The following is a 27,019-nucleotide window of genomic DNA, read 5'->3' on the forward strand; positions in this document are numbered from 1 at the left end:
AGCCGGAATTAAACCACGACATTCACCTATAATGAAACCCTGCGGACCTACCCGCAGTGTTCATCACATGCCTTGCCACTTTTACATCCTGCAGTATGGTAAGGGATCACTTATATGCAGAAGGAGACAACTCCAGTTCCAGCTGACCACTGGTCTGTAAGGACCCACAGATACAACCGTCAAGAATAAAACAACTGAGAAGAAAAACCTGAGCAAAGGATTTCAAATGCCATCTGTTAATCTCCCACACCCCAGACAAATTAACTGCCTTCTTTGTCTTTGTTTTTCCTGTCTGCCATGGGGGGTTAAAAATAGATGATTAAAATACTTCACTCCTTATTTAAACAGTAGAATTCAGGTCAACTTGTCCTGAAGGGCTGTAACATTAACAGGTCTAATGAGCACAACACAAAACTGTAGTGACAGTTTCCTGCTCTCAGAGTTACAAGTTCCAAACCAAGTGAACACAGTGAAGGAGTAAGATAAAGGAGAATTCTAGGACACTGGCACCGTAAGTATTTCTCATCACTGCAGGTTGACAGGAGATGAACACAACAGTGCCAGGTCCATATGTTACGTCAGTTGTGGTCTATATTCATCTACAATGCCAACCTGAACAGAGGGAGGGTTGAATTAAACTAAATGCAGTCCTTGGCCCAGTAGCCAGCATCTGAGGCAGCAACATCATCATGAACACATCTGCATAGCAGAGTTTGGCATTCACAATATACGATCCCAGATTTACATAGAAAGTAGCTATAGCAACTGGAGGGCAGTCTGCAAGATCTCAGACATCTGGTTGCATCTTCCAGAGCTTACTACAAAGAGGAACCAAAATCCTTAGGAACAATTATAAAATGAGACATGCAACTCTCTTCTTTCCCTGAATATTCTCACAGAAAAACTAGCAATCCTACCAAATGAGTTTTCAGAAGTTATTTACCACACTTGCCAGGAACTTGCCTGAGTTCAAGTTGTCAGTATTTGTCCTTACAGAAGTGGCTTAGACAGACAAGGCTTTTCTGAACTAATTTTAAGGTATGAAGGCTTGCAAATGGCCTATTAAAAGACTTCCTATGACTTCCTCTTTTTTTTCCTTTTTAATTTTAAAAGATTTCACATATAGCTAAAAGAAGTAGAAGGGGGAAAATAAAAAATAGTCCTATAGCTACTGCTTTTGCCTTTCCTCTTATATGAGTGTTATACTCTTACAACCCTCCATTCTGGCTTTTTCTAATTTAAGCCTTAAACTTGCAACAAGCTCCCCATGGAGGTCAGTCCTGTGGAAGACCGTGGGGTTGTACACACATGAAACAGGTTGTGCAACAGGACCTTGTAGTGAGACAGTGACTTGTTCTGCGTGTGTGCCATGCCCAGCACAACCAGGTCCCAACATTGCTCTCCTCCTTGACATGGGAACAGTATAAATAGACTAAGCCTAACTCAACACAGTGAGGGTGAAGCGATGCAGTTATACAGGCAGAGGTGGCAACCACAGAGATAACAGCTACAAGGGAGAGCAGAGAGAACCGGCATTACCTGCTGTGCCTGCTGCAGGAGCTCCATTCGCTCATGCAAGATCTGGCTGTCAAACTCACGGCTCTGCCTCAGGATCTGCCGCCGCACCTTCTCCACTGCAGCTCGCAAATCCTCCCGCTGCGCTTCCGTCAGCGACTCACTTGCCCGCCTTCCTGGATCCTGCTGCAGGGCATTATACAGCGTGGCTTCCAGCTCCTGGATTTTCTAATGCAACCCAAATCACATACAGACAGGATGCCATTTGAATCCAGCAAGCAAACAACACACCAACAGCTAGAGGAGAAGGCTAGCAAGCAAAGCCTTAGGCAGGAGGGAAGGATGGACACAGACAGGTAGACAGAAAGCGGCAGTCGTGAGCAGCGAGGAGCATTCCACACAGAGTGCGCGTAGCCTCCTGGCACTGATTCACACCCAGGCAATGCTTCCATTCTAGTAAACAACTGAGTTTTTCTATTTAAGAAAGATTCAGATAATATGTTTGCATTCAATATGTGATAAAACACCAATCCCTGATGCTGAATGATACAAAATTAATGTAAATTAACAAATTCCCTTCAACTGCAATGCAATTGTTAAGCCATCCTATAAAATAAAAAGTCCACAGGGAGAACTGAGAACAACCCAAATTTTACTGTCTCACTCTCTCTGGCCCTACTGTCATCCATTGCTCGAATGTCACTGGCTTAGTTCCAAGTTGCCATAAGCAATGAAGACAGGAACACTTGTACACACTAATCCCACATCAGTCTCTTGCCATTTGCCAGATTCCTAACCAGATCTCATGCACTGACCAAAACTGCAGTACTTTGTGACACAAAGCGCAGGAGAATTTTACATTTGCAGGAAGAACTGTATTCCCAAGAGTAAAGAACAAAAGGAATCATGGCAGTGCTTCCTGATTGCTGAAGTTAGTATGATCCTATTAAAAAACCAGCATCCAGTCTGACAACATTTGGATCAAGAGCATCTGACAACATCCCTTTAGCCCTCATAACACCTTTGTGAGGTAGGTAATTCTATCCATATTAGTGATGCATAAACAGCTGCACAGAGAGGTTAAATGGCTTGCCCAAGGTCACAATGCTAGAAATAGACCCTGCCTGCTTTTACCTCTTACCTGCTCTGAGCACAAGGCCTCAATTCATTTCTGAACACATTTTCCCCGTAAGAAATATTTAAAATTTATAAAAAATTCTTCAGGACATTACATTTTGATTTCTTGACATCTCACTGCCAACGAAATTGGGTGTGCAGTTTTACCAATTCCTGGATAATTCCCAGTTGTTGCTTAGCCTGTGAGAAGGCAAGGTTGCAGCTTCTCTTTTGAAAACAAGGAAAAGTAAGGTTGGATAGGACAGTACGGGAAGGAATCATGTAGGAAGAACAAGCATTCACAGCTTGGGATAGGTTAGCATCAGTGATATTCACAAATGCTTAGGAAAAAGCGAAATTGGCAATGTTCTAGAGCAGTTTCTGGTGTTTTACCGGTGATCATTTTGTTCACACATAGACCAGCTCTTCCCATTCCAGATGTACTAACAAGATGTTCACATATATTAGAATAAAAAAATGCACTTCAAAGACATTAGAATTCTAAATGCTATAATCCATTTCCTAAGTATCCATTTATGTAGTATTTGATTTCCTAGTCTGGCAGAAAAATAAATCAATTAAAAAGGAACCCTCTCTATAATTAAAAGGGAAAGAAAAAAAAAAACCAAACCAAACCAAACCAAAAAAACCCAAACCACCAAACCCTGTATTTTATCAAACATGAAAATTTAATGACTGATCTTTTCCTACCATGTATGCCTGGTCCAGAGCTTGCTTCCTGTAGTCGAGTTCTTCCTCTAAATAACCCTTCTGTTTACTGAACAGGTCCTGAGCAATAATAAAAACAATGGAGTGTTTGTTCTTTATCCTAATTCATGAAGAATCATAAATGTCATCATTTTAATGTGAGCTTTCCACTTGAAAGCAAAGAAAAATCTATAGCAAATGACCACATTCATCCTAAGGATATTTGGAGTATCAAATTTAAAATATTAGCACTTAAAATGTGTCTCATATTAACGAGTTGTACCTCTAAAGTATAGACCTCTACACCAGTGTACAAACCTGCCTTGACCTGACAGAAGTACACACAAAGGCTGAAAGGTGAATGGGAACTTGCATGCATGTGGTCCAACAGTCATTGCTTGCCCAGAGTCGGGGGAGGAAAGAGAAACATGAGTGAGGACACTCTACGGCTCTTCTGAAAATATCCAGTGTGCACCCTTAAGGAAATCATGGAGAAACCATAATCTGTGCTGTCTAGCCTGTTCTTCCAGGCAGGAAGCCAAAACATGCAGGGCTCTAGCTGGGTTCTGCAGCAACATTCCCTGAGGCATTACTGCAGCAGAAGTAAAAGCTCAGTTCTCAACCTGTAAAAATAGGAAGCCAATTTGAAATGGGTGAAGTGATACCCAGAGAGGTTAAGTGACTTCAGCTGAAGAAGTTTTCAACATACCTAGGGTTCATAGGGATTTTTTGCTTTTATTTTTAAAATCAAACTCACCAACTTTCACAGTTTTATATGTATATATGTGTGTGTATATATATACAAATCACAGGCTGGGGTTTCAGTGGAGCTCAGTCTGATGTTGCAAGAAAGTTGTGGAGATCTGAATGGTTGATTAGGCAAGCAAGATCTGAGTGCTGACCGTGCTCTCACAAAATATGCCTTTCAAGTGTTTTGGATAATTGTACATAGAACAGAAAATAATTACTTGATTTTATTAGCTTTTCTTTCAAGGCAGGTTTACATGCTCAGAAAAATTAGTAGTAGTCCAGAAAGCCAAGAAGCCCTTTGATTGAATTTAATATGTTGAATAGAAGAAAGAATGATGGGAAAAACTCTTGCATTTCCCATCATATAGAATAAATGCCAAATTAAATTCATAGGGTTCTTAAGATGATTGACTGTAGCTTTTATTAACAGCAAAAAAAAAGAAAAATCAAATATTGCTGGTGTGGTTACCTTTATTGGATATGGAATGAAAGTAACCTATTTGCCAGATTTTACCTTCAGACACATTATGTGGACTTTCAACAGTTTTTCTGTCAGCTGTCAGTGTAGCAACGGCACTGAATTTGCCTAGGCTTGAACCTTGATAATAAATTCTCACTCCAAATATCTGGTTTAAAACAAATCCATTCTGATCAGCAAATTAATGCTTGGGAGTGGCTCAGAGCATAAATTGACTACAGATGACCTCCCGGTTGTTAATAACACCTCATAATTGACAACAGCAGCAACATACAAGACCAATATTAGAGGACTCAGAGGAATAAATTGCTATTTATTCTCTGTATGAGAACAATATTGAATAATGAATAATATCTATTATTAATTTTATTTGTAAAATTGGAGTTCTTTTAAATACCTATGAAATAATATTAAAAGTAGAACTAAAGTTTAAGTCAATTTTGATCCTGGGGCTGGAATTCAGTTACCCACAGATGGGCATCTATTGCTATTATAGTCATTTTAGGGTATGCTACTTCAGCTGCTGATCCAGAAGAGCATGGGTCTCCAACAGGTCCTGTAGAACATACTTCTCAGCCACTTGTGAACATCACCAGAACTCTGAAGAATGTAATATGGCATTAGACACCATGTTTATAATACTTTGACTACCCAGGTTTCATTATTTTCTTAAGTGGATTACAGCAGCTACATGTCTGCTGTACAAGATGCAATACCACCGTGCACTGAGTGACATGTAGGAAAGTACAGGCCTGCTCCTCACGTGCTGATAAGTGTCTGACACCAGAGAAGTAGACTGACTTGCTCAGGACTATAGAGAGGATCAGAGACTCTACCAAGAGATCCTAGAATAGTAATACAGCTGCCCCAGTCATGATGCTTCTCCAAAAGCTATTGTAAAAGCTGGCTACAAAAAGCAAGACGGAAGAAAACAGGAATAGTACCTCAAACTCTTAACTCAGGTTCCAAAGACAACTAAAACCGTGCTCAGCTCTTCTGAAAGTGTCATGTCAGAATGTTATTTCTAAACTCATTTCACAATTGAGTCAATCATTGGCATGGCAGACTCTCAGATTGCTATGCTATATGAAAACATCACAGATACTAAGTGGGAAGATAACACACCAAGTTAGAAACCATTGTTTTCCAATTCCTTTGATAAAAGAATCTAGTATTTGTGGGCACCTTCCCTCTTCAAAACCTTTGTATTTTTCCATAATAAGAGTTAAAGAAATTCTGGATGTAGAAACATTCATACCTGTGTTAAAGTACAACCAGTGTGATAAGCTACCCTCAACTGAGAACACAGTATGAGCACTTTTGGTGATTGTGGCCCAAATACACACTTCCTCAGTGGCCCTGGGCAAATCACTTAACCTCCCTGTCTCCGTTTCCCACTCTTTAAGATGATTTTAATGCTGATTACTTATCTACCTGTAAAAGGTGTACCGAGGATTAATCAGTATTTGTAAAGCCATTCGAAGATGAGAAGCACAGCATGCATGGTAAACCAATAAAACCAAACACTCATTCCAAAACATTTTGTTTAACATATGGAAAAATAAGGTCAGTATGGCACTGAATATGTTATACAAGACAGAACTGCTTTTCAGAAAACATTCTGTCTTTCAACATTAAGACCTTGGGGCAAGAAAGGTTATCTGGAGTAAGAGGTCTTTACAACTTGTCCAGAAGCTGAATACTAGAGATCACAGGAATATCCTTGACAATTCTAATAACATGACCCCAAGATTAAAAAGATGATGCTGTTGCCAGACAAATTAATACACAGAGAAAGCACAAAGACAATTTCACATTGTTTGGTTAATAAGCTCTGTAAAATTATGCCTTCATGTCCTAATTTGTATATATTTGTTATTATAGTTTTGACAGTTTCCTCCCACCCCAAAGAATCCAAGCAGTAAATTGTTCTAGAAACCTCTTCCCTATTTTACCATGAAGCAATCTCTGTTAAGCAGAGACAGGCAGCAAATCTACCTGTGATGAGGTTTATACACATTCCCTTGAGATGAGTTTTACCTACATGAACTATATTTTTAGTTATTACTCACCTTTTCGTTCTCCAAGTCTAACATCTTCTGTGTCAGTGCAGCTTCTGTCCCCTCTATCTGTTTTAACCACTACATGAACATAGCAGTGTGAAGAGGAAAAAAAAAAAAAAAGATGGAGCTTTTGAAAGATTTGCACCAAACATTTTGCAGGTTTGTTTCCAACAGTTCCAAGGATATGAGGATATGTTCCCCCCTCAACTGTGCACTTTGAAGTTACACATGGATAAAGAGGTTATGAAAACATAGGCAGAATGAAGGACGGTAGAAACGTAATAAAGACTAACAAGTAGAGGCTGTTTTCCTACAAGAAATTTAAGTCTGTCTCCCCCCCTCCAGTAAAGTTCAAGATACGAAGTAGACTTGGGTGAAGAATGCAAAATTAACCTCTTTTCCCACTTGATGTACCTAATGTTTGTTGGGCTGATTTTCAAACTCATCATATGATTTTGGGGCACCAGTCCTGTATTTTTCCAGATGCATTGTTCCAAATTTTTACACAATTTAAACAAAAGAGAAGGTGTCAGACTTGATCCTTTATTTTGCACAGTTTGCGGCACCCTTTGTGGGAAGAGGCTCACTTCTAAAACATCGGTAATGTAGAAGGAACAATAAAATGGGCAGACAGATGGAAGTTCCTTGGTTGCTACCACGAATGCCTTACCATTCTGGTGACAAACAGAACAATCAGCATTAAGAAGAATGACTATTGAATTCCAAAGGTAAAATTACATACTGTAATAGCTAAATGAATGGAGAGAAGGTCCTTGCTTCATTAGTAACCCTCCCCAGAATTATATTAATATTCACCAATTAAATTTATTGGAATGGATGTTAATGCTCAGCTCTGAGTTGATTTATTTCATTTCCTTATTGGTCTACAATAAGGATCAATTAATAGCTTACAGACAGTATAGTTTAGCCTAATGCTTCTTTTTGTAACACTAGCTCCTATTAAGACCAACCGTACCTTTGCCACTGATAATTATCACTTTCCTCAAATGCTTTGCCAACTAACACTTTATTACTATTTACTAATACTTTTGGTAAACATTTTTTAAATTCAGGGTTTGGGTGAGTTCACTGGGGCTCAGACTCAAAGGAATTAATGACATACCCATTTTTTCAAAGATTTAGATTGGAAATCTGCAAACATAAGTTTACCAATAAGCAAAAGGTGAAATCATCAATTCATCCTTTTGGACCTTTGGCTATTTAAGAGGCTGGTGGATAAAAATTGAAACTTGCTTTATCTACTTATTAGGTTTAACTTTGTACAGAGCTGAAAATAGTGAACAGGAACATTGTATTCCCCAGTGATTCTATTCTCATCATCTTTATTTTCTTCATTTTAAAGGTGACGGACTGAAGATATTCCTAAGGAAAGCCTCACCACTGATAATGGATTCAGCAAGACAGTGAGCATTCTGAACAGTTGAAATCAATAGAAACAGGAAGTCTCTCACAGCTACCCTCAATATTTGCAAATTAAGGGTTATTTGCAAAAATTAGAGGTCTAATTTTTTGAACGTATGAATCATCTACCAAACTAAATACTGATTCTGATCTTCCTATGTCTGTAAGCCCTTCTGGAACCAAGGGGTACAGAAGAGACAAACATTTATCACTCATAATCAGTTGTGGCATTCAAAATAGGCTTCTGGAATTGTGCCAGCAGAATACAAAATCTTTCCCTGCCTGGCAGGTTGATTTCCAAAAGTTCACTTCTAGTGGCTAAGTACGATAGACTTGATCTAAATAAACACTATATGTGATTAATTAGCACATGTGAATTTAACCAGCACAACATCTCTGCCAGTAGTACCATATCTTTACCAAAAAATGCCATTTTAAGATGATTATATATGAGTGTTTCTTGTAATTAAAGAACTATAGGAAGGTACATAGGAAGTTGTCTGTCCCTTACTCAGAGGGACATCTGAGATGGTTACATTACACAGGAAAAGGCAGTGGAGTTACTTTAAATTTCCTTTAATCTAAATTGACTATCTGCACATAATAGTGCCTTCTATTATCAGTCATTTGATTAGCCTGTACCTCAAATGCGCACCATGTAAAAGAGGAACAGATTTCATGCTTCTCAGACCACCCTCTTGATTCAATTTGCTGTCAGCTTGTACTTACTAGGTTACTGTGAGGCACTTCATTAAAATGATGCAAGATGGATAGGGTGCATAGATAACATGAACTATTTTCATCTCATTATTTAAATGCAGTCTATTTATCTATTGAAGATAAAACTAAAATCTCCATCTTTCTGATGGAGTGTTCAATTTCTGTAATAACCAGATTACATGATAAAGCCACACCAAATAAAATATAGACCAACTTTAGCATTAGTAAATAAATAAGGTCTCCATTTTAGTTGTATGTTGCTATTCTTTTAAGGAATTATTTCAGCTGACAAAAAACTTCTAATCCCTTATTGCTGACATCACTTGCTAATGGAAATAATTTATAATTAACAAAGTGTATGTTCTATCCTGCACCATCTTGTCACAAATTGAATAAGCTCACTAATTCTAGTGGCACATTTTGCACAAGCACTAATTTACTTGAGCAATAACAACCTAATACAGTCCCTAATGTTTGGCTGGTTTTACACTCTTAGACTTGCATACTGGGACTCTTCCACTTTCCTTATTAGATATAAAGGGCTATGATCATCCCCTCCTCTTTTTAATGCTATGATGTAATGAAAAGCATAGGGGTTGTAGTGCTTTTCCACACTTTTATTTTGCTTATAGCAATTACTCAAATCAATGAGTATTAAATTACCTGATTTAGATTATCTACATTAAAATATTTACATAAGTAATTATTAAAATTATATCAATTAAACCAATTATTTTAAAATTCTCAAATTTTAAGTTATGATTCTGAATTTCAAAAAACATATGGGCAAGATTTAATAGAAAGCTATGAAAAAGACAGACAAAGCTTATTCAGAGACAAAGGCAAATCCTTCAGAGTTCTAAACGTCACCATTATTTATATACAGATTATATTCTCTCTGTAATTGGAAGAGTAAAGGACTGGTCATGCAGAACTGAGTGACCTGACTGATAACCTATCTTGTGCAATCTACTTTTTCACAATCTATGCCCAGTAATTTATGGAGGAAAGGACCCCAAACAATTCTGAGCTTTTTCAGTCATACAAATAGCCATACCCAAAATGGACCATGGTGGTACGACGTACAAAGGACTTCACAGCACCCTGTACCCAAACATGTGAGCACACTGACACTTCTGAGACTGAAGTCTCTTTTGTTAATTGCTTTTTAGTACTTTAAGGGAATATCTCCAAAACTTGTGTTTACTTTTAAATTGGGGTTATTTTTTAAGTTTGTTTTTACCTAAAGACATCACAATCCCTATAAAGTCATGTAAGGATGTACACATGCTGCAATCCAGATACTTCAGCAGAAAAGCCATGCTTCCCTAGCAAAATCATGTGATATCTTAAAAGACATGGTCAGTCTCTAGGCAGAGAAAAAATCTTTACTGAATTCTACCTTTTCACAGAGGGAAAGCACTGTCCCAGCTTGGATTATTGCAACCTGTTCTTCATTTCTCAAATTCTAAAATACAAAAAGATGCATTTCAAATTGGATTGGAAATCCATTCTTCAACACAAGCAATAAATTTTAACTTTACTTAGAACAAATCAGCTATAACAAATCAGCTATAACATTTAGCATTTTATAAACATGCCCAGAAAGGATCCAATGATTGAAACTATTAAAAGCTAAAATTATGGGTACTTAGTCTCCACTCTATTTCAGTACACCACTCCCACAACACTTCTGCAGGTGTTCATTATTCAATAAAAATTAAGTGGTTTCGGTCAAGTATTTTGATTTTTTTTTGGTTGTTGTTTTTCTAGGCAGAAAAATGCCAGTTCACCGGACTATAAGCCCTGCAGCGAGTGAATTTCCCCTTCATGCACTTCAGAGCCAGACTTCCCATTAATGAAAGCAATGCAAAGAAAGACTAAGAACTGTAAAAATCTTCACATTACTTTCAACAGAAAACATAAATCTAGATCTTAAGACTAATATTATAAAGACCTCAAACTGTTAAAGCTACCTTTAAAGCGGAGTCAGCTACATGGATGTTTGTGCCCAAACCCCATGACCAAGATTTTTATACTGTATTTGGCAATACAAGGGAAACAAGAGAACTTGTTTTCTTGCCCCTTCTCCCAGCAAACTCACTCCTGGCAGAGGCATCCTTCACAGTAGCAAGTGCTACTATTACTACTCAAGAGAAAAAATAAAATCAGGAATAACTTGGTCTGGCTTTGACTTCCTTATTTTTCTCCAGTAACCTGTTTTATAACTTTTTCCTCTGCCCACTACAGTGCCTTTTTTTACAGAATCATAGAATAGTTTGAGTTGGAAGGGACCTTCAAAGGCCACCTAGTACAACCCCCTGTAATGAGCAAGGAAATCTTCAACTCAGTCAGGTTGCTCAGAGCTCAATCCAGCCTGACCTTGAATGTTTCCAGGAATGGAACATCTACCACCTCCCTGGGGAACCTGTTCCAGTGCTTTACCACCCCCGTCGTATAAAATTTCTACCTTATATCTAGTCTAAATCTACACTCTTTTAGTCACTCCTTCAGTTTAAAACCATTACCCCTTGTCTTATTGCAACAGGTTTCCATAAAAGGTTTTCATATCATTCAGCCAAGATCAAATCCTATTTTGAGAAAATACACATCAGTAGCATCTCTTTAACTGGAAGTTTATCTGTGTTTGTCAAAGTAGTACCTAACCATTCATATTGTTCATACAAATATAGACATATAGAAATCACTCTGCATTTTATTGAATATTATTTTCTGCTGTGGGGAAGAAATGCTTTAAAACCATAAAACTAAAGGTATATTTGAAATTTAAAATTTGTTACCCCGTTATCTCCAAGAATATCTAGTTTCTTCATAAGTTCAGATATATTCACGTCCTGGAAAAGATGTTCAACACTTATATTTTATATAGTAAGCAAGAAACAGTTTTTATAGGATACATTTTATGTATCTTTTATTCAGTCCTGCATGCAAAAAAGACGTGACATGTGAATAAGGGAAGCATTAGCTTTGTATCACAATTACAAAAATGTTATTGATACTTTCAGAGACAAAACCAAATGTCACTCTTTATTATCACAAGCAACCTGGATTTCTTTGTATGAGGGCAGAATGTTCCTGTACTATTCACTTTTACTATCTGCTGACGTATGCAGACGAAAGATAAATACCGATAAACAGGCTTAAAGGATTGTTTGCTTGGAGTGGAGCGTCAAGCCCATAAAGCTACAGAAGACAAAATGACAGAGAACATGAAAAAAATAATTGTGAAGAATTGTTGGGTGGTTTGTCTTTTATTTTCTCTGTTAAACAAAAGAGTGGAGTTTCAAACCAGCCTTACAGTGAAAGAAGGGAATATGCATCGTGGGCTGAACATGCTCCTCCAAACACTATCAGCTCATGATCTTTGTGACTAGAAAGCCATGTTTCTCTGCCAGTCAGCCCACAGATCCACAAAAAGCAGTGAACAGCCCATTCTTATTAAGGCCCAGTCACTGAAATCAAGAAAAACACTCCTCTGATACAAAACAAAACAAAAGAGGAGGAATAAATTCATACACCATCTGTATTTTACACAGTGACAGGGACCATTCCTAGGCTCCTGAGCTCTGTTTCTACTGTTGTTGAAAACATCCATGGAACTGTTTAACTTGTGTTAATTACATTCTCCAGAACTATCCCAAGTATGGTCCACAAGTTAACGTGGACCGGGGATCATGCCCTTCGACAGCTTGTATGCAGCCATGCTATTCAAAGGTAGGAAGGCTTGAGAACACGGGCAAGACCAGTATGTGTAAGTCCAAAATGCTTAACACACATGCATAAAGCAAGACACCTTGTTAAATGCTGACACCCTTAACTTCTCACATTCAGCACTTCTTAGTAAGAAGACATTTCACAGGGCTGTGTCGTGGCTCACTATTTTAATTTCTTACAGTACATAATGTGCTGTCTTGGATCTATGTGTTGTGCAACTGAATTGTGTGGGTAGTCAGGATGACCAATCTTTAAATTTTTTTAAAGCTAAATTAGCTATTACATATTATTTATTAGCTATGAGCAAATTACATAATACACCAGAATATTTTCTCATGACTCTGTACCTAACAGACTTTAGTGAGGAAGGAGGAATGTTCAATAAGAACTGAAAGATATCCTGAAGACCAGACAGATATGTGAGAAAGAATCTACAGATTAGTCCATCCTGCCTCCAAAATAGGAATAATATGTTCGAGTTGGTCTATCCTGAGAATGCTTCTCACTCTCTTCCCTCTCTCTCCAGACACTTCATCATTGTCTCCAAATGCTACATCAGCTATTAAACAGTGCACACCAATAATTTTAGGATGGTGTGAAGCTTAATATGCACTTGTGTTTGGATCGGTGTTAAATACAAAACTTTTGATTATGCTCAGCACTGATAATGTTGAATGTAAACTTCAACTGATCTAGTTACTGTAGCTGATCAATTGCACTAGTGAAGACTGGAATTCAGTAAGACATTCAAATTCTTGCACCTATTGAACCAGAAGTACTCATTCTAATTAATTTCCATGATGAATCATATAGGAAGGTTTAGAAACCAAACCAGATTTTGCATCATTCTAGAATCTAATTTGCTGCTGATGGCTAACAATTTCAAAAGACTCTGAAAACATAAGAAGTCAACAATTTCAGTATGCTCGTATTAGGTGACTTCCCCTGCTTCCAGCTAAGGGAACTGAAAGGCAAATTAAAAAAACCCCAAACAAACAACAAAAAAATAAAACAACCACCAAAAACCAAACACCTCTATTTAGGAATGCAACAGAAGATAATGGAAAAACTATAAATTCTAGATCCTGGTAAGCTGTACCTGCTACAGCTGACATGTAAATTAGAATAACATACAAGCTAAAAAGCAGGTCTGGGATCCCATGGAGGCTCCATTTGAAAGGCAATATGATGACTAATGACTCCCTGTGTTGTTTGGAAAATGACTACTGAACCAAACTTGTAGATAAGAAATCAGGTTTTAACTTTTTTAAATTTTATTTTAGACTAGCTCCCTACTAATATTCAGCCTACAATTTCAGTTTACTTCCATTACAGATAGTATTGTGCTTATTAAGGCATTGAATGCAAACAACTGTTTTATAAGACAGCTTGCAATTGTGTTTACAAATTACAAGTGCAAACATAAATTACTAGCGAATCCTATAGAGCATAACACACAGAGTTATTTTACTTCAGTTACTCATAGAAAGGTTGCTCTGGTCTGTTGTGCAACATGACTGACAACGGAAGTCTGAATTCAGTCAAGTGAACCAGCATGCAAATCAATTTGTACAGCTATCCTAATCTAGGGAGAACAGAAGGGGAAAGAGATTCCTCATAGCAGAAGCTAACTGAGATCCTGATGTTTATCTTGTGCTTGATCTAAAACGATAGATAGAGTCTCACCTATTTGAACAAATTTTGGGTCATGAACCTCATGCTTCAAGGCCCTGGCTTAGGCAAATAACTTAAGCACATTAATTCAGCAAACAGAATGCATGGATGTTTTACTAAATTGTGTTTAAAATAATAGGTGAATGTCCTATTTCTGACTGTAGAAAACATTTATCATCCAGAGCAGAGCTCCATAGAAAGCCTGACAATGAATTACATCAGCAAACACATTCTTCTCTGCAATGTTTTCACAGCAATACCTTAGACTAAATGTAAATGATCTTCATTGAACAGACTTCATTTTCATTGATGAGCTTCTGACAGATTACAAGATCATAATCTTATGAAAACCTTTCCCTAGTTAAAAATATCTTCTCTTACTTTTTTTTTTTTTTCAGATTTTCTTCCCTACAGGCAGATGGCAAAACATTTGTTTGGATATTGGATTGATCATTCTGAAAAAGCTCCTGGCCATCCAACAGTTACTAATGCTCAACATATACCTTTATTCCTTCATGCTGACAGAACAGTTGAAGTGCACTTCCATTGTTTTCAGGGAAGGTGGTAATATGAAGATTAAATGCCGGCGACCTTCGTTCTCTCTCCTGAGGAAAGATTTTGTTTAAAAACAACATGTGTGATTTTATTTAAACATTTCCCACCTGTACAAAACATGTACATTACAAAGGCAGATTCCTATTCAGATATATGATATTTCTTACTACTTTCTTTCCTACCATATTTGAAGGACTCTGACTTTATCTAAGCACAAAAATGGTGTTAGCTTCCAACTGATTCCATGAACACAATTTCTGAAAAGTAAACTAACACTCCTCAGATTCAGGAATGCTTGCACGCTGGGCAAATATCTGACTGGAGCCCTAAAAATTTTGCAGTTTTTTATGTTGGTTGTAACCTTATTTAACTATTACTTTCTTTCATGGAACAAAGAACAAGTTAGGAAGAAGAAACTGCAGGAAAGAAAATTTTAACTCCGTTATGAAAAAGTACTATCACTGAAGGTTTTCCTCAATAAAAACAGTGTATCTCTGCTCCCTGTTTATTCTACAGTTAACCTTTCTATTAGAGCAGGTAAAACCCCTCAGTCCTATTCACTGCAAAACCCAGAATGTTGGAATATGTTGAAAGGCAGCACTACTCTACACTTACAATGTTCTTCGTGCCAAAATTAAAATTTGTAAATTCCCATTTATCTAAAACTATAGTGTTTCTAGAACTTATCCAGCCCGTCTACTTGACTTTCATGCATTTCTTCAAAATATCAACCTATTATTTCTTCAGAAGGCAGAAATACAGTGAAACACTAAATAACCAATTTTACTTAAATTAAATTTTAACATGCTTGTGAAAATGTCTGGATTGAAGACTCTAGGAAACCAAGGCAGTGGGTCTAACTCGGAATTCTCTATGGTCATGGGAACACATGTGAGCAAAACCAGATTTCTTGTCCATATTACAAGGTGAGGCACCGGCAACAAGAGCTTCAGTTTCTGGCAGTATAATGAGAGCGTGCTACTGCAAATATGTTGGTTCCTATGACCGTCCATGCACTGCTCAATTTCCAAAATCACAAAAAGAGGTGCTTTATTTGACATGGCAAGCAGGCTGCATCAATTTACTTATGCAAGTTACAAGGCATAGCAACTGTTTGTCATTTACTAGCTTAAACCTAATTTGAAACTACTATGTTGAGGGAAAAAATCTCTGTACTCTATACATTTTCCACCCTCATAGGCTCTATTTTAAATAATTTTTGCATTAACAGTCTGGTTTTGAAATGGGCTTAAATAACCTAGCTGTTGCAATCCAAAACCAGAAGTTTAATTCTTGTTCCAATTTGGTTGCCATTTTAAAGTTTTTTAAAAATTATTTTATTGCATTCAACTCACCTGAATTTGCTTGCATTAAATTATAGACAAGTGGTTGTTTTCTACTCTAGCCTAATTTTCATCTGAAATAATTTTCTTGCTCTCAAAAAAATACTGTCATGATTGCCAGAAGCATTCATGATTTTACTAAAGCATTCACATTTTCAGTCACATTTATGTCTACATGCTTGCCTAATAAGGAAAAAAAAAATCTTTTCTTACAATCACACAAAAACACTTTCATTATTAACCTGTGAAACAAGTTCTTAGAGATTTGGCTTATGACAAAACTCAACACGTCACATTAAGTTATTTTTCATGTGATTCTTCCATGTGAAAAGGACATTAATTAAGAATGTATTGAAGCACTTTTACTTTTCCTAAGAAAATTTTTTTGATTGTTTTACTTATAAGAACACTTACACTTTACGAAGAAGTTTCTAGTGTAATGGCTAATTCAAATGCTAAATTGTTCAGTGTCTTATTTTATAGTTGCTTAATAAAACGTAAAGAGATATGTTAGCAAGCATTTTTGTTTTCCTGAACATCTACTGAAATTCTGATAACCCAAATTCATAATTTTGAATATAATGGGCTATGACATCAAAACATATGGTTGATAAAGGATTAAAAAAAGATTAAGAAATTTCAAAGACAAAAAGCAGAACATCCACGTAACAGGAAGACACAATATTTTCATCCTTATCAGAGAAGTCACACATGCCAAGAATTTTGGTGAAACGTGCTGGATGATGAAAATTATGGAGGTGTGACAATGACAGGTTTCTTGGAGAGTTTATTCTAATGTTGATAGGAATGTTAATGAACGTGGAAACTGAACAATATGGTATCAAGCAATACAACTGTGTGACAACTGTGCATCACACTTGAGTAGTTTAGTGTTAATAAACTCGACATTTACGAGGTGATGAGAACCACTGGTTTCTACAGTAACGACCAGCTAAATGTTCAAATCATTATTCATGAATAACTTAACAGTTATTTCATTTATGTAAAATACAGAATGTTTGCAACCAGCAACATACTACTATCACTTAAAGAAGTACTTGTGCTTCACCAGTTTAACTTTGACATTCCCAGAAGTGGGTTTTTTTTCCTTTTTCCATTGACTGATGTCAATTATTTCCAGTCCATGATAATTTTTATACCATCAGAAAATGGATTTCAGGTAAGAGACATTCTTTCAATGTGTTCTTTTAAGATCATTTTACTTCATATGAATACTACCAAACTGAAATCAATGTAATTAAAAGCAATCATACATTGATGTGATGGATGTGTCAGATCTTTAGTCAGATCACTGCATGCAAGATGTGAGAAGGTGTGTTAATCTAAACGATGTCAACCAAGGCTGTAGTATACATACCAAGTGATTTTACATGCAGGAAAGGAGCAGTTATGGAAATGAAACAAATAAAAAAGGCAAAATATTGCAAAACAAAATACTTTATTAGATGAAAAACAAACTATATGCAATATATATTAGCTATATTACATCTTTATAAACATTAGTGAGCACTCTCTCCAAAACATATTAAGGCAGTGGCATCAATTTCATTATCCCAAGATACAACATTTAAAAAATAGATACCTAAGTTATTTCCCTTAAACATGCCCCAGACATCAGTAATATTTACAGGAATTTCAGCTTGGGTTCAAACATAAATTCTGCTCCATTTGAGAGTTTGCAACAGAGAGAATCTCTTACTTCAAGCTCTAGCACTCTGAATTCTAACAGCTCATTCTGGTCTTTTGCATCTTGCATCTCGTTCTTCAGCTGATGCTCTTCTTGTTCCATTCTGTAAATCTGTGAGACAAACACAACACCATAACAACCCGTAAACAATGGAAAAGATACTGTACAGAATTACAGGCCAGGGGTTTAGACAAAACTAAATTCAGTTTCTGATTAGCTGTTGGGCCGTGTCTTGGAGATAAAGAAGGAATATCATATCAAAAAGTATATGTGAGAACTGTCAGCAGAAAATGGTCAATGACCTCTTAGAACAGTAATCTAGAAGTAGTATGAAAAGTGAGATGAATATTATATATAATTAAGCAATACAAGCCTTCTTTTAAAATCCATTGAATGAAACTGGATTACATTAACATTTGGGTAGACTATTCTCATTATCTTTGCATAACTAGACAGCTACTTTTTACTGTATATGAAAGACAATAATGGAGAGGTTTTAATGGCTACTTTTAAATTTTCCAGATTTGTGCTTTGGGGCACTCACAATGACAAAATAGAAATTAAAAATTGACTATTCATTATGCCAATTAATAATTTCGGTCTACTGTCTACCTTAACTGGGTGATCTTTCTATTTGTATGAAACTAAATAGAACTGTGACATCTGGCATAATGTACTATAATGCTTATAATACACATGTAGGTGTCTGAATAATTTAAGTCTGTGATAGCTACTTTTAGTCATTAATTTTTCTTTGGTTATCTCAGTCCCATTACATTAACATTGATCCACTAATTAGCAATAATTGTTCTTTGACCTCCTGAGTACTAGCTAACTTTCCCACTAAACATCAATGAAGAACAATAAGGATGAGCAGCTTTGAATATCACAGACAGTAAATGATTCAATAGTTCTAAATCAATTAATGTGTGAAAACAATTGTGAAAAATAGAAGGCTGAAAGGAGCAGGCAATTTTATTAGTGATCAGGACAACATTAATCTTTGTGTAATTGTTTGACAAAATAGAAGATTCACATTACGCTTAATATTTTAGATTATATTTTGTTGGACACTAGAAACCTCAGCCAGCTTAGGTTCTAGTTTTGGCTATACAACATGTAATTCCACAATAAAAAGCAGCTTACATTCCCAAAGAGTAAAAAAGGATATTTGTACTTTAATCAGTGACTTTTATCCAACTTTCTGTTTGAGGAGAGAAATAAAGCAATTTTTGTGTTGATATTCCAGTACTTAGTAAATTTATTTCCTTTCCCATTCCTTTTATGATAAAGGGCAACAATTGTGAAAATATTCCCAGATTCTGAACACATACCTTCTCTAGCAACTCCTGATTTGTTCTGATTAACAGCTGTTTTTCTTCTACCCATTTTGAATCCTATGAGGAAAAAGAGGATTAAATATTAAAATTATGTCTATTTTGTTAAACAAAACAAATATCCACAATATTTTGAATATTTCAGACATCACTGCACATTCAAATATAAATACTGTCACACAAAAAAATATAGCCTTCATAAATATTTCAAGGATAAATAGCATTTTAAACTACAGAGAAAATAAAAGCTTCTTTCTTTTCCTAAAGCTAAGTCTCTTGTTTCCAAACATGTTTCAGATAAGCACATACTTTAACATCTTTACATATAGCAATTGTGGGTGATGCAATTATATGATATTTTATGTCATTTTAAAAACATTTATTTACTCAGCTTAACTCTATCTTTCCATTGCACAGAGTTGGGAACTTTCTTGCAAAATCATTCCATTTTCAGTGGTGTAATGCAAATCCCAATGGAGAAAAGGAAAAAAAACCCATTTAATTACCCCAAATGAACGAAAATAAACTTCAGTTTTATGCAATTAACTGCCCTCTGTTAAGAGTGTGAGAATAAGGCTAACACAGTGTTTGTGGGAAGTAATTCAAGACTAGAGAGGAAGAAAATGGATACAAGATATCTTGTATGCTATTTGAAAACCATATTAGCATTTGGTCACTTGTTCCAAAGCTGATTCTTGTTTTTAGGTTTTTCCATGGCTTCAAAAGGCCTCATCAAAAACCCTTTAAAGATGTAACCTACAAAAACTCACTGTCAGCCATAGCTGGACATTGAGATTTAACGGATTATAACAGCCAAATTTTCTCTGTTCTCGCTGTAGAGAAAGGTATTTACACAACCTAGCTCATACTGCTCTAATAAGTTTAATAAAGCCATATCTAATGCTTAGTATACCATACTAACTCTAGATCAAATTATTTTCTAGATAAAAAGGACAACTTACTTAAAATCTGAGTGGTTTTAGTAAAGTATTAAAGTTGATACTTTCTTTGTCAGAAAGGTATTTGCATATTGATGCTGCTCAAGAAATCAGGGAAATGTTGAAAATAAAATCCAGCGTCTAGTTTAACATTTAAGTAGTTTTTTTACTAAGGTCAACGAATGAACAGAGTTGCACTCATGGACATAGAGTGGATATCTCAGTGCATGCATATGGTAAAAGGCAAGTTCAATAGTTACATCAGACCTGCAGATTCAACTACTCCAGTTTCTCCAAGTAGAAAAAAATGGATTAATTTACCCTATTGAGAATTAACTTTTGTGTCTTTCTTGATGAAGTTAGTTCAACTCAACTTTCTGAGAAAATCTTCAGTGGCATTGTATTTATATACACACCAGGTCACTAAGAGAGCTGAGCACATTCAAAAAAAAAAAAGAAAAAAGAAAAAATCCATCTGGCATATTACATATTCTAATATTTTGAGATTTATTATATACTACTATTAATATTTTATAATAATTTCTTCCCTTAATATAATGTTTCTCATGCATGAACCTGAAAGTACCTTGCAGAAATAGATTATTAGTCTTATTTTACATCTAGGGGAATTCTGCCAGATTGAGCTCATGAGAGATTAACAAGGGCCATTAACACTTTGAAATTACACAGAAATTGATATAAACCAAGCTTCAAATATTTTTTTTAACAGTAAGATTCTAATCTCCTGCTCTAAATCTGACTTCAATAAAATTGTGAAGGTCTTTACTGCTTCTGATTCATAAAACTGCAAATAAGACTAAAACTTCCTGGCATAATATACTAGAATCTTTTGATTCACTGTTTCCTTTTCAAAAGCACTTTAGGGACTAGTTCGCCAAAAAAGAACATTTCACAACTGTTATTAAATCATCATTACTATCATGACCACCTAAATGATAATGTAATAGTTTAAAAAAAAAAATCACATATTGCACAAAGAAGTCAGTTTATCATCACAGCCATTTATTTTGAAGAATGTAAATACTAACAGGTTGGGAGAACTGAGCACGTACTAGAGCTCCCAGGAAGACACTGTAACCACTTCTGTGGAAAGCTAGTGCTCAGTGTACAGACTAGACCACTAGAGACAATACCATATTACTCCTTGTCATGTCCCTGTTGGCCTTCTCAGGATTACGAAGAGATACAAGGTTGAAAATGTGGTTATGAATCTAAGTAATAACAAACCAAATTCTGATTTTCCAGGCATACCTTTTTGACATACCATTCGGGAATCAAAATCAAGGAAGTAGTTTCTTACATGGGTATCCATATTCACTTATTTACATAGACAGTACTTACATTTTACACTGTGATAATCATTTTGTTGTTTTCCATTACACAGTAATGTGCCCACAACAACTTTACCATCAACACTAAAACGTCATCAGTAGATCCTCAAGAGGTCTTCAGGTTCATTTATTCTTCCAAAAGCTCAGTGAGCCATCGTTTTTAGGTTCAGAACATATTCTATCTTTTTAGTGATACTTTATTTACATGGAATTTACTAAGCAAATTGCAGCTTGTGTGGAAGCTAGCAAGAACAATTTTTATCCTTAATTTCAATATGGTCTCAAACCTTTGTATTTATACAGTGTTACAGAAATTTTTTCTTACAAAGAATAAACCATAAAAATAGTAATATCAGCAACTTGGCATTATTCAAGGTTGTTTTTATACCATTCTACAGGATCATTAGTCTTTGAAATATATATGTATAGATAGCTGTATCTTGTCTTAATACTGTACACTACCTGTAATCTTCAAATTGTTATTTCAAACAATAAAGCGTAGAATAATGTCTCCACAATTTTCTCAGTGAATTCTACCAGTTATGTAACCGAATATCTTTTAAATGCACTCTCCTAACTCTTAATCAGCCTTCCTGAAGATCCTAGACATTATTAAATATGCATCAGTAGCCATATTGTGAAGTATTTACAAGATGTCCTGAAGCATACAGCATAATTTTACTCTGTGTGATGGCATGAGAATTTGAAAAAAGTTGGGTCCTCCAAGAATTTAAGCCTAGAAGAGTAACACAGCAAGTGGTTTCCAATAACCGCACTCAGCGCTTCATTTCTCTAGCTGAAGCATGTGTGGAGGTGATTTGGATTTTTGAATTTTTCTATGCTACACACCAAAAATATTTTCTAGTGGAAATATTGAATATTTATTTTATTGGAATGTATAACAAATATAAACAAAATGGAAAACAGGAGGAAGGACTTCACCAAATGACAACAGGAACAGCATTTACCATGCATTTACACATATTATGCTTTAGAGCATTCTGTGGTAGAAAACGAATCTTTAATGGCATTTTCTTAGCCTATGTAGTACTTTATTTAAATAATCTATTGCTGGAGTAGCAATTAAGTTGCATCAGTCACACTAACACACCAGTAACCAATAAAGATGGCAAGGGCACCACTGCATGCAAGGGAGAAAATGGTATGATAGAGGACATTAAGAGAGCCTTTTACCTGTCCTTTCTCTATTAGAGCTTTTTCCAGGTCCTCAATTTTTGCCTGACACCTGAGAAGATCAGCTTGCAGTTGTTCACGAGTCTGGGGAAAAAAATGAAGTATCAAAAAGTGTGTGTACATGCATGCACATCCAGGTAGACAAGTAGATTTAATTATACACAGAATCAAAGTAAAGATACTTTCTACCCATTCATGGGCTGTTCAGTCAGCTTTTAATGCTTTTCATTACAGTAACAGCTTTTGCACTTATGTTACAAAATACTTAAATCCATCAGTTTAACTGTCTATTTCCTTCCTAGCCTAAAAAGATATTTTCCTCACATATCAGTGATAAAGCTCTTCCCTTGGAGAGGGTGGGGTAAGAAGTTAGGAACTGAAAGACCTCCAACAAGGTATGTGTAAGCTTTAGTAATTCAAGGCAGTTGGGAAAAAATGGGGCAATAGAGAAAGAGAATTGCAATAAGCACTGAAAAAGGCCTATAAGTAAATAAAATATTATGACCCAAAATAATTTATATATCCCATAAACCATATGCCAGTCTTTTTCCCTCACCCCACATAATTATTACAGTGACTATTAGACTACCATAGGTATTAGACCCTGAGTCCAGTGATGCCCAAAAGGAGACTGGATCATACAAGATACTAAACAAAAAGGATACAACCAAAAGATATCTCTGGAGACCTTCAGTCACTGAGGTTCCTTGAGCTACAACAAGCATTTTTCCCACCCTACTTCAGTCACTCTTTCACCCAAGCAGTTCCAAAATTCATACAGGGATTTCCTTCTGCATCTTTGGGTCTTCGTTGTTTACCTTAAGCTTCTTTTATAAGAATAGGAAATGTTCATCCCACCAGAACATTGGGCCCTACAAAATTAACCATGCAAAAAGCTATCTTGTGACTAACTCAAAAATGGATTTGCATGGATGTGACAAAAGAGACCAAAATGACATTAAAAAGAAGGAGCAACTATTCCAAAGTGTACTAAAGGGACAGTTTGCAAATGCCTGCAAAATAAAATTTTAAAAAGCTATTACAAAAATATTCATACCAGGGTCTCCTTTCCCATGAAGGCCAAGGAAATATATAATGGTCTCTCATAACTGTCAAATACATGAGTGCTGCTGAAATCTTTATTTAATACTGGCTGTAATCATTTCCCCCGCCCCAATTCTAGCTTCAGAAGTGATTTCCAAAGTCCTTATTGCTTTCCTTGGCTAAGTGTCCTACTTAAAAAGAGAGTATCAAATGTGACTAGGCTTTTGTTAGATGCCAAGAACTCTAACAAATAAAACCATAAAGCAATAATTTTACTATTATAAGAACTGTATTTCACAGAGGGAGAAAAAGAAAACTAAGGTTGGTTGAGAGCCGTTTCAAAAGAACCTTGAAAAAAACCTCCAAAACAAGACATGACACATTCTTAAAGTAAACCCTGAGTCTTCTAAATACTGGCACTGGGGATAATAGACGAACATTTTTAGCTGCAGATAACTCCAGATAGTGTCAAGCACTCTACATTCTTCTGTAACTTTTATATGGAAAACTTTGCTTATTAACACACAAATTCTGTTCCCACAAACATACTGGTTCTATTCATGAGACTATTCAGTAAGTGGATTTTAAAATTCTTTCCAGAGAAAATGACAGGGATGAAACAGTGCACATGTATGCCTAATAACTATCAGCAATCTAGCAATATAGAATTTTGTAAATATATTATTAATTGTTCTAAACAGTGGAACCATTAAGCGAATAGCAGTCCTAACTTTGGGATAAATTGAGTCCATCCCCACCAGTAATTTTTAAACCACATTAAAATAATCTTTGTCTCTCTGCATTATTATCAACGTGTTGCAGTAGCACAACACAATGAAGGCCACATGTAGTAAGGATATATAATAATTTGCAATATGTAACATGTTTTTCCATTTTTGGGGTTTGGGAGGGGGAGTGAGGGAAGTTAATGTTTAAACACTTTTAGAATGACAATCTCACTGAGGTTGGAAGGGATCACCTGTCCAACTCCTGTGCTCAAGGCAGGGGGGCACCTAGAGCAGGTTGCTCAAGACCTCATTTATTTCAAAGAGAGTAAACAATCACACATGCTGACCTAACAGGAATAACAGTTAGCTACGTACTTTTTAGTGGAAGAATACTCTCCAACTGAGATTTTAAAAAACAAATTAGAATTTCATATATTCAACAAAACACTTGAAGAAAATCTTCTTTGAGTCAGATTTTTAATACCCTCATATGATAAAAGTACCTAACTACTTATAACAACCATTCTCCATTTCATTTTAAATCAGTCATGTTGCTATCCAAATTGCAGGTTCAGTTGGGATGTCATTCTCAATAACACTGTCTCACTACCAAAATCTGTAATATATTAAGCAAGCTAGAATGAAGTATAATGATACCTTTCTTCTGATTGCACCAGATGAATCTAAATCGTCACATTACTCATAGTAATATACTCTAATCCTCAAAACTACTCTGTTTGGCATTTCATTGACCTGCAAAGATATCTCCTGCTATTCCAATTTTTTTAAGCTTTTTCAACTATTTCAGAGTTAAATGAAATTTCAGTTAAAAGGTTACCCTTGCTTCTCTCTCTGCATCCAGGGTTCCACCAACTTGTTCTTGAAGCAATGCATATGCTCTTTGCAAAGCTTGATACTCTCTCGTTAGCTGGCAGAACCTTAGTTCAGCTTCTTCTTTAGGTGTGCTCTTAATGAAGAGGGGGGAAAATAAAGTGGGATTGTACATATATGATAATGGATTTGTTTACATACAGACTCACAAACACAACAAGCAACACACCTCATACTGAGTCTCAAAGTTTAATAACCGTTTAAAAAACTAAAACAAGTGGAAATGTAAAGAAGGACAATTTGAGAATGATGCAGAAATATGTAACAGTACCTACCTTACAATTTCAGAACAGTGTAAGTTACTATATAAGGCAGTAATGTATAGAAATGGGGAGAAACTGACTCAGGAAAGCTAAGAGGGAAAAGCTCTAGGCACCACTCTCTCCAGCAATTCCAAAGCCAGAGGGCCTTCAGAAGGGGCTCGTTCTATCAGTCATGCAATCCATCACTCCCTCCTTACTCTTTTTCTCTACAATGCCAAGGTAAAGCATTTTACCAGCACAAGCACACTGATACAGAAGTTATGTTTCAAATACCATAAGATTTTTTTATTAAACTTTTTTTTAAAAAAACCCATGAAATATTTTTGATGTTATAATTTCCTTTGAGCTTTCAGCAACTGACATCAAAACTTTCATGGTCTGTCCTATAATGCTAAGGGCAAGAAATGTCCTTCAGTTAATTAATTTTTGCTCCAGGAACCTAAGCTCCAAGGAAAAGAGATTATAATATTATTAGATATTAAACCTAGAAAAATAGAAAGCTTCTTGTGACTGAGAAGTATTAGGCACAAGTTGGTGAACAGAAAAGAAAGATGAAAAAGAGCATCTAATTCATGCTTTGTCCTCAGCCCTGCCACGTTTTAAAGTAGGCCAACTGCACTGTATACCACTGAGCTGAGACAAAACGTGTCAGTGGTTATTTACTACCTATGGTAATTTCAGACTTATTGAATAGCAAAAGCCTCTTTCAGTATTGTTAAGTACAGGGAGAAAATCCTGGTGGTATCAAAACAGTCAAATAAAGTATAAGGTTGAAAGGCAAACTATTCTCTAGTAACTATTGACTTTTGGCAAAGCAATGTGCCTATTCATTTTCTTTTAACTAATAGGAAAAGTTTTAAGAAAAACAATTTTTATATCTTAGCCCAATATCTGCCAAATCTGTCAGGAAAAATATTATCTTATTAATTCTATTGCAATGACTGTGTGTGTTACGGGACTTGAAACAAAACAAAGCAGTTCTCTGCCAAATCTTTCTAGTTCCTGTGACAGAAGAGCTGAAAAGTAAAATAATTTATAATACATGTCAATTTTTATAGAACTTAGGAACATATCAGCTACTACTTACATCTTCCAAATCTTCTTCTGGTGTTGCTGGTGTCCTGTCTGTTCTATCTGTGTTATATGAAGTTACAGATGATGTTTCTGAATCAACAGATTCTTCATCAAATCCAAAAAATGTTTCCACAACATGCCTCTGAAAAGTTAGGTTTTTTTAGTTACTAGAAAAACAGTTGGAAAATCCCAGTGACCCAGTAAGCAGTAGTCAAGGTCATCTCCGACCATTATTTCAGCATTTAGGAAGAAAAAAGGTTCCATTGTAAACCCTTATTCTCTGATTAAATGAGCTACTTTTTCAATACCATTTCTATAAGAACCTTAAAGAACTGAACTGCACATAGCACTGTGTAACTGTCAATAGAATAACTCTTTAGCAAATGTATAAAAACTAATTGCCAAAATGAG

The 27,019-nt window shown here is 35.8% G+C and overlaps 1 protein-coding gene across 1 annotated transcript; it reads right to left on the minus strand.

Moving 5' to 3' along the window:
• Nucleotides 1–1,539: 1,539 nt before the first annotated feature.
• On the minus strand, nucleotides 1,540–26,750 carry LOC104502452 (janus kinase and microtubule-interacting protein 2-like; the record flags this gene model as incomplete). The annotated part of the gene is made up of 11 exons (XM_010159271.1): nucleotides 1,540–1,743; nucleotides 3,343–3,420; nucleotides 6,640–6,708; nucleotides 10,175–10,240; nucleotides 11,574–11,627; nucleotides 14,685–14,786; nucleotides 17,800–17,898; nucleotides 19,122–19,184; nucleotides 22,609–22,692; nucleotides 25,219–25,347; nucleotides 26,622–26,750. Coding segments are annotated over 11 exons (1,077 nt in total), but the record flags the coding sequence as incomplete, so codon positions are not given.
• Between the last annotated feature and the right edge of the window lie 269 nt (nucleotides 26,751–27,019).

The sequence above is a fragment of the Eurypyga helias genome, unplaced genomic scaffold, assembly GCF_000690775.1.
Source record: "Eurypyga helias isolate BGI_N326 unplaced genomic scaffold, ASM69077v1 scaffold16019, whole genome shotgun sequence".
In the NCBI taxonomy this organism is placed as follows: Eukaryota; Metazoa; Chordata; class Aves; order Eurypygiformes; family Eurypygidae; genus Eurypyga; species Eurypyga helias.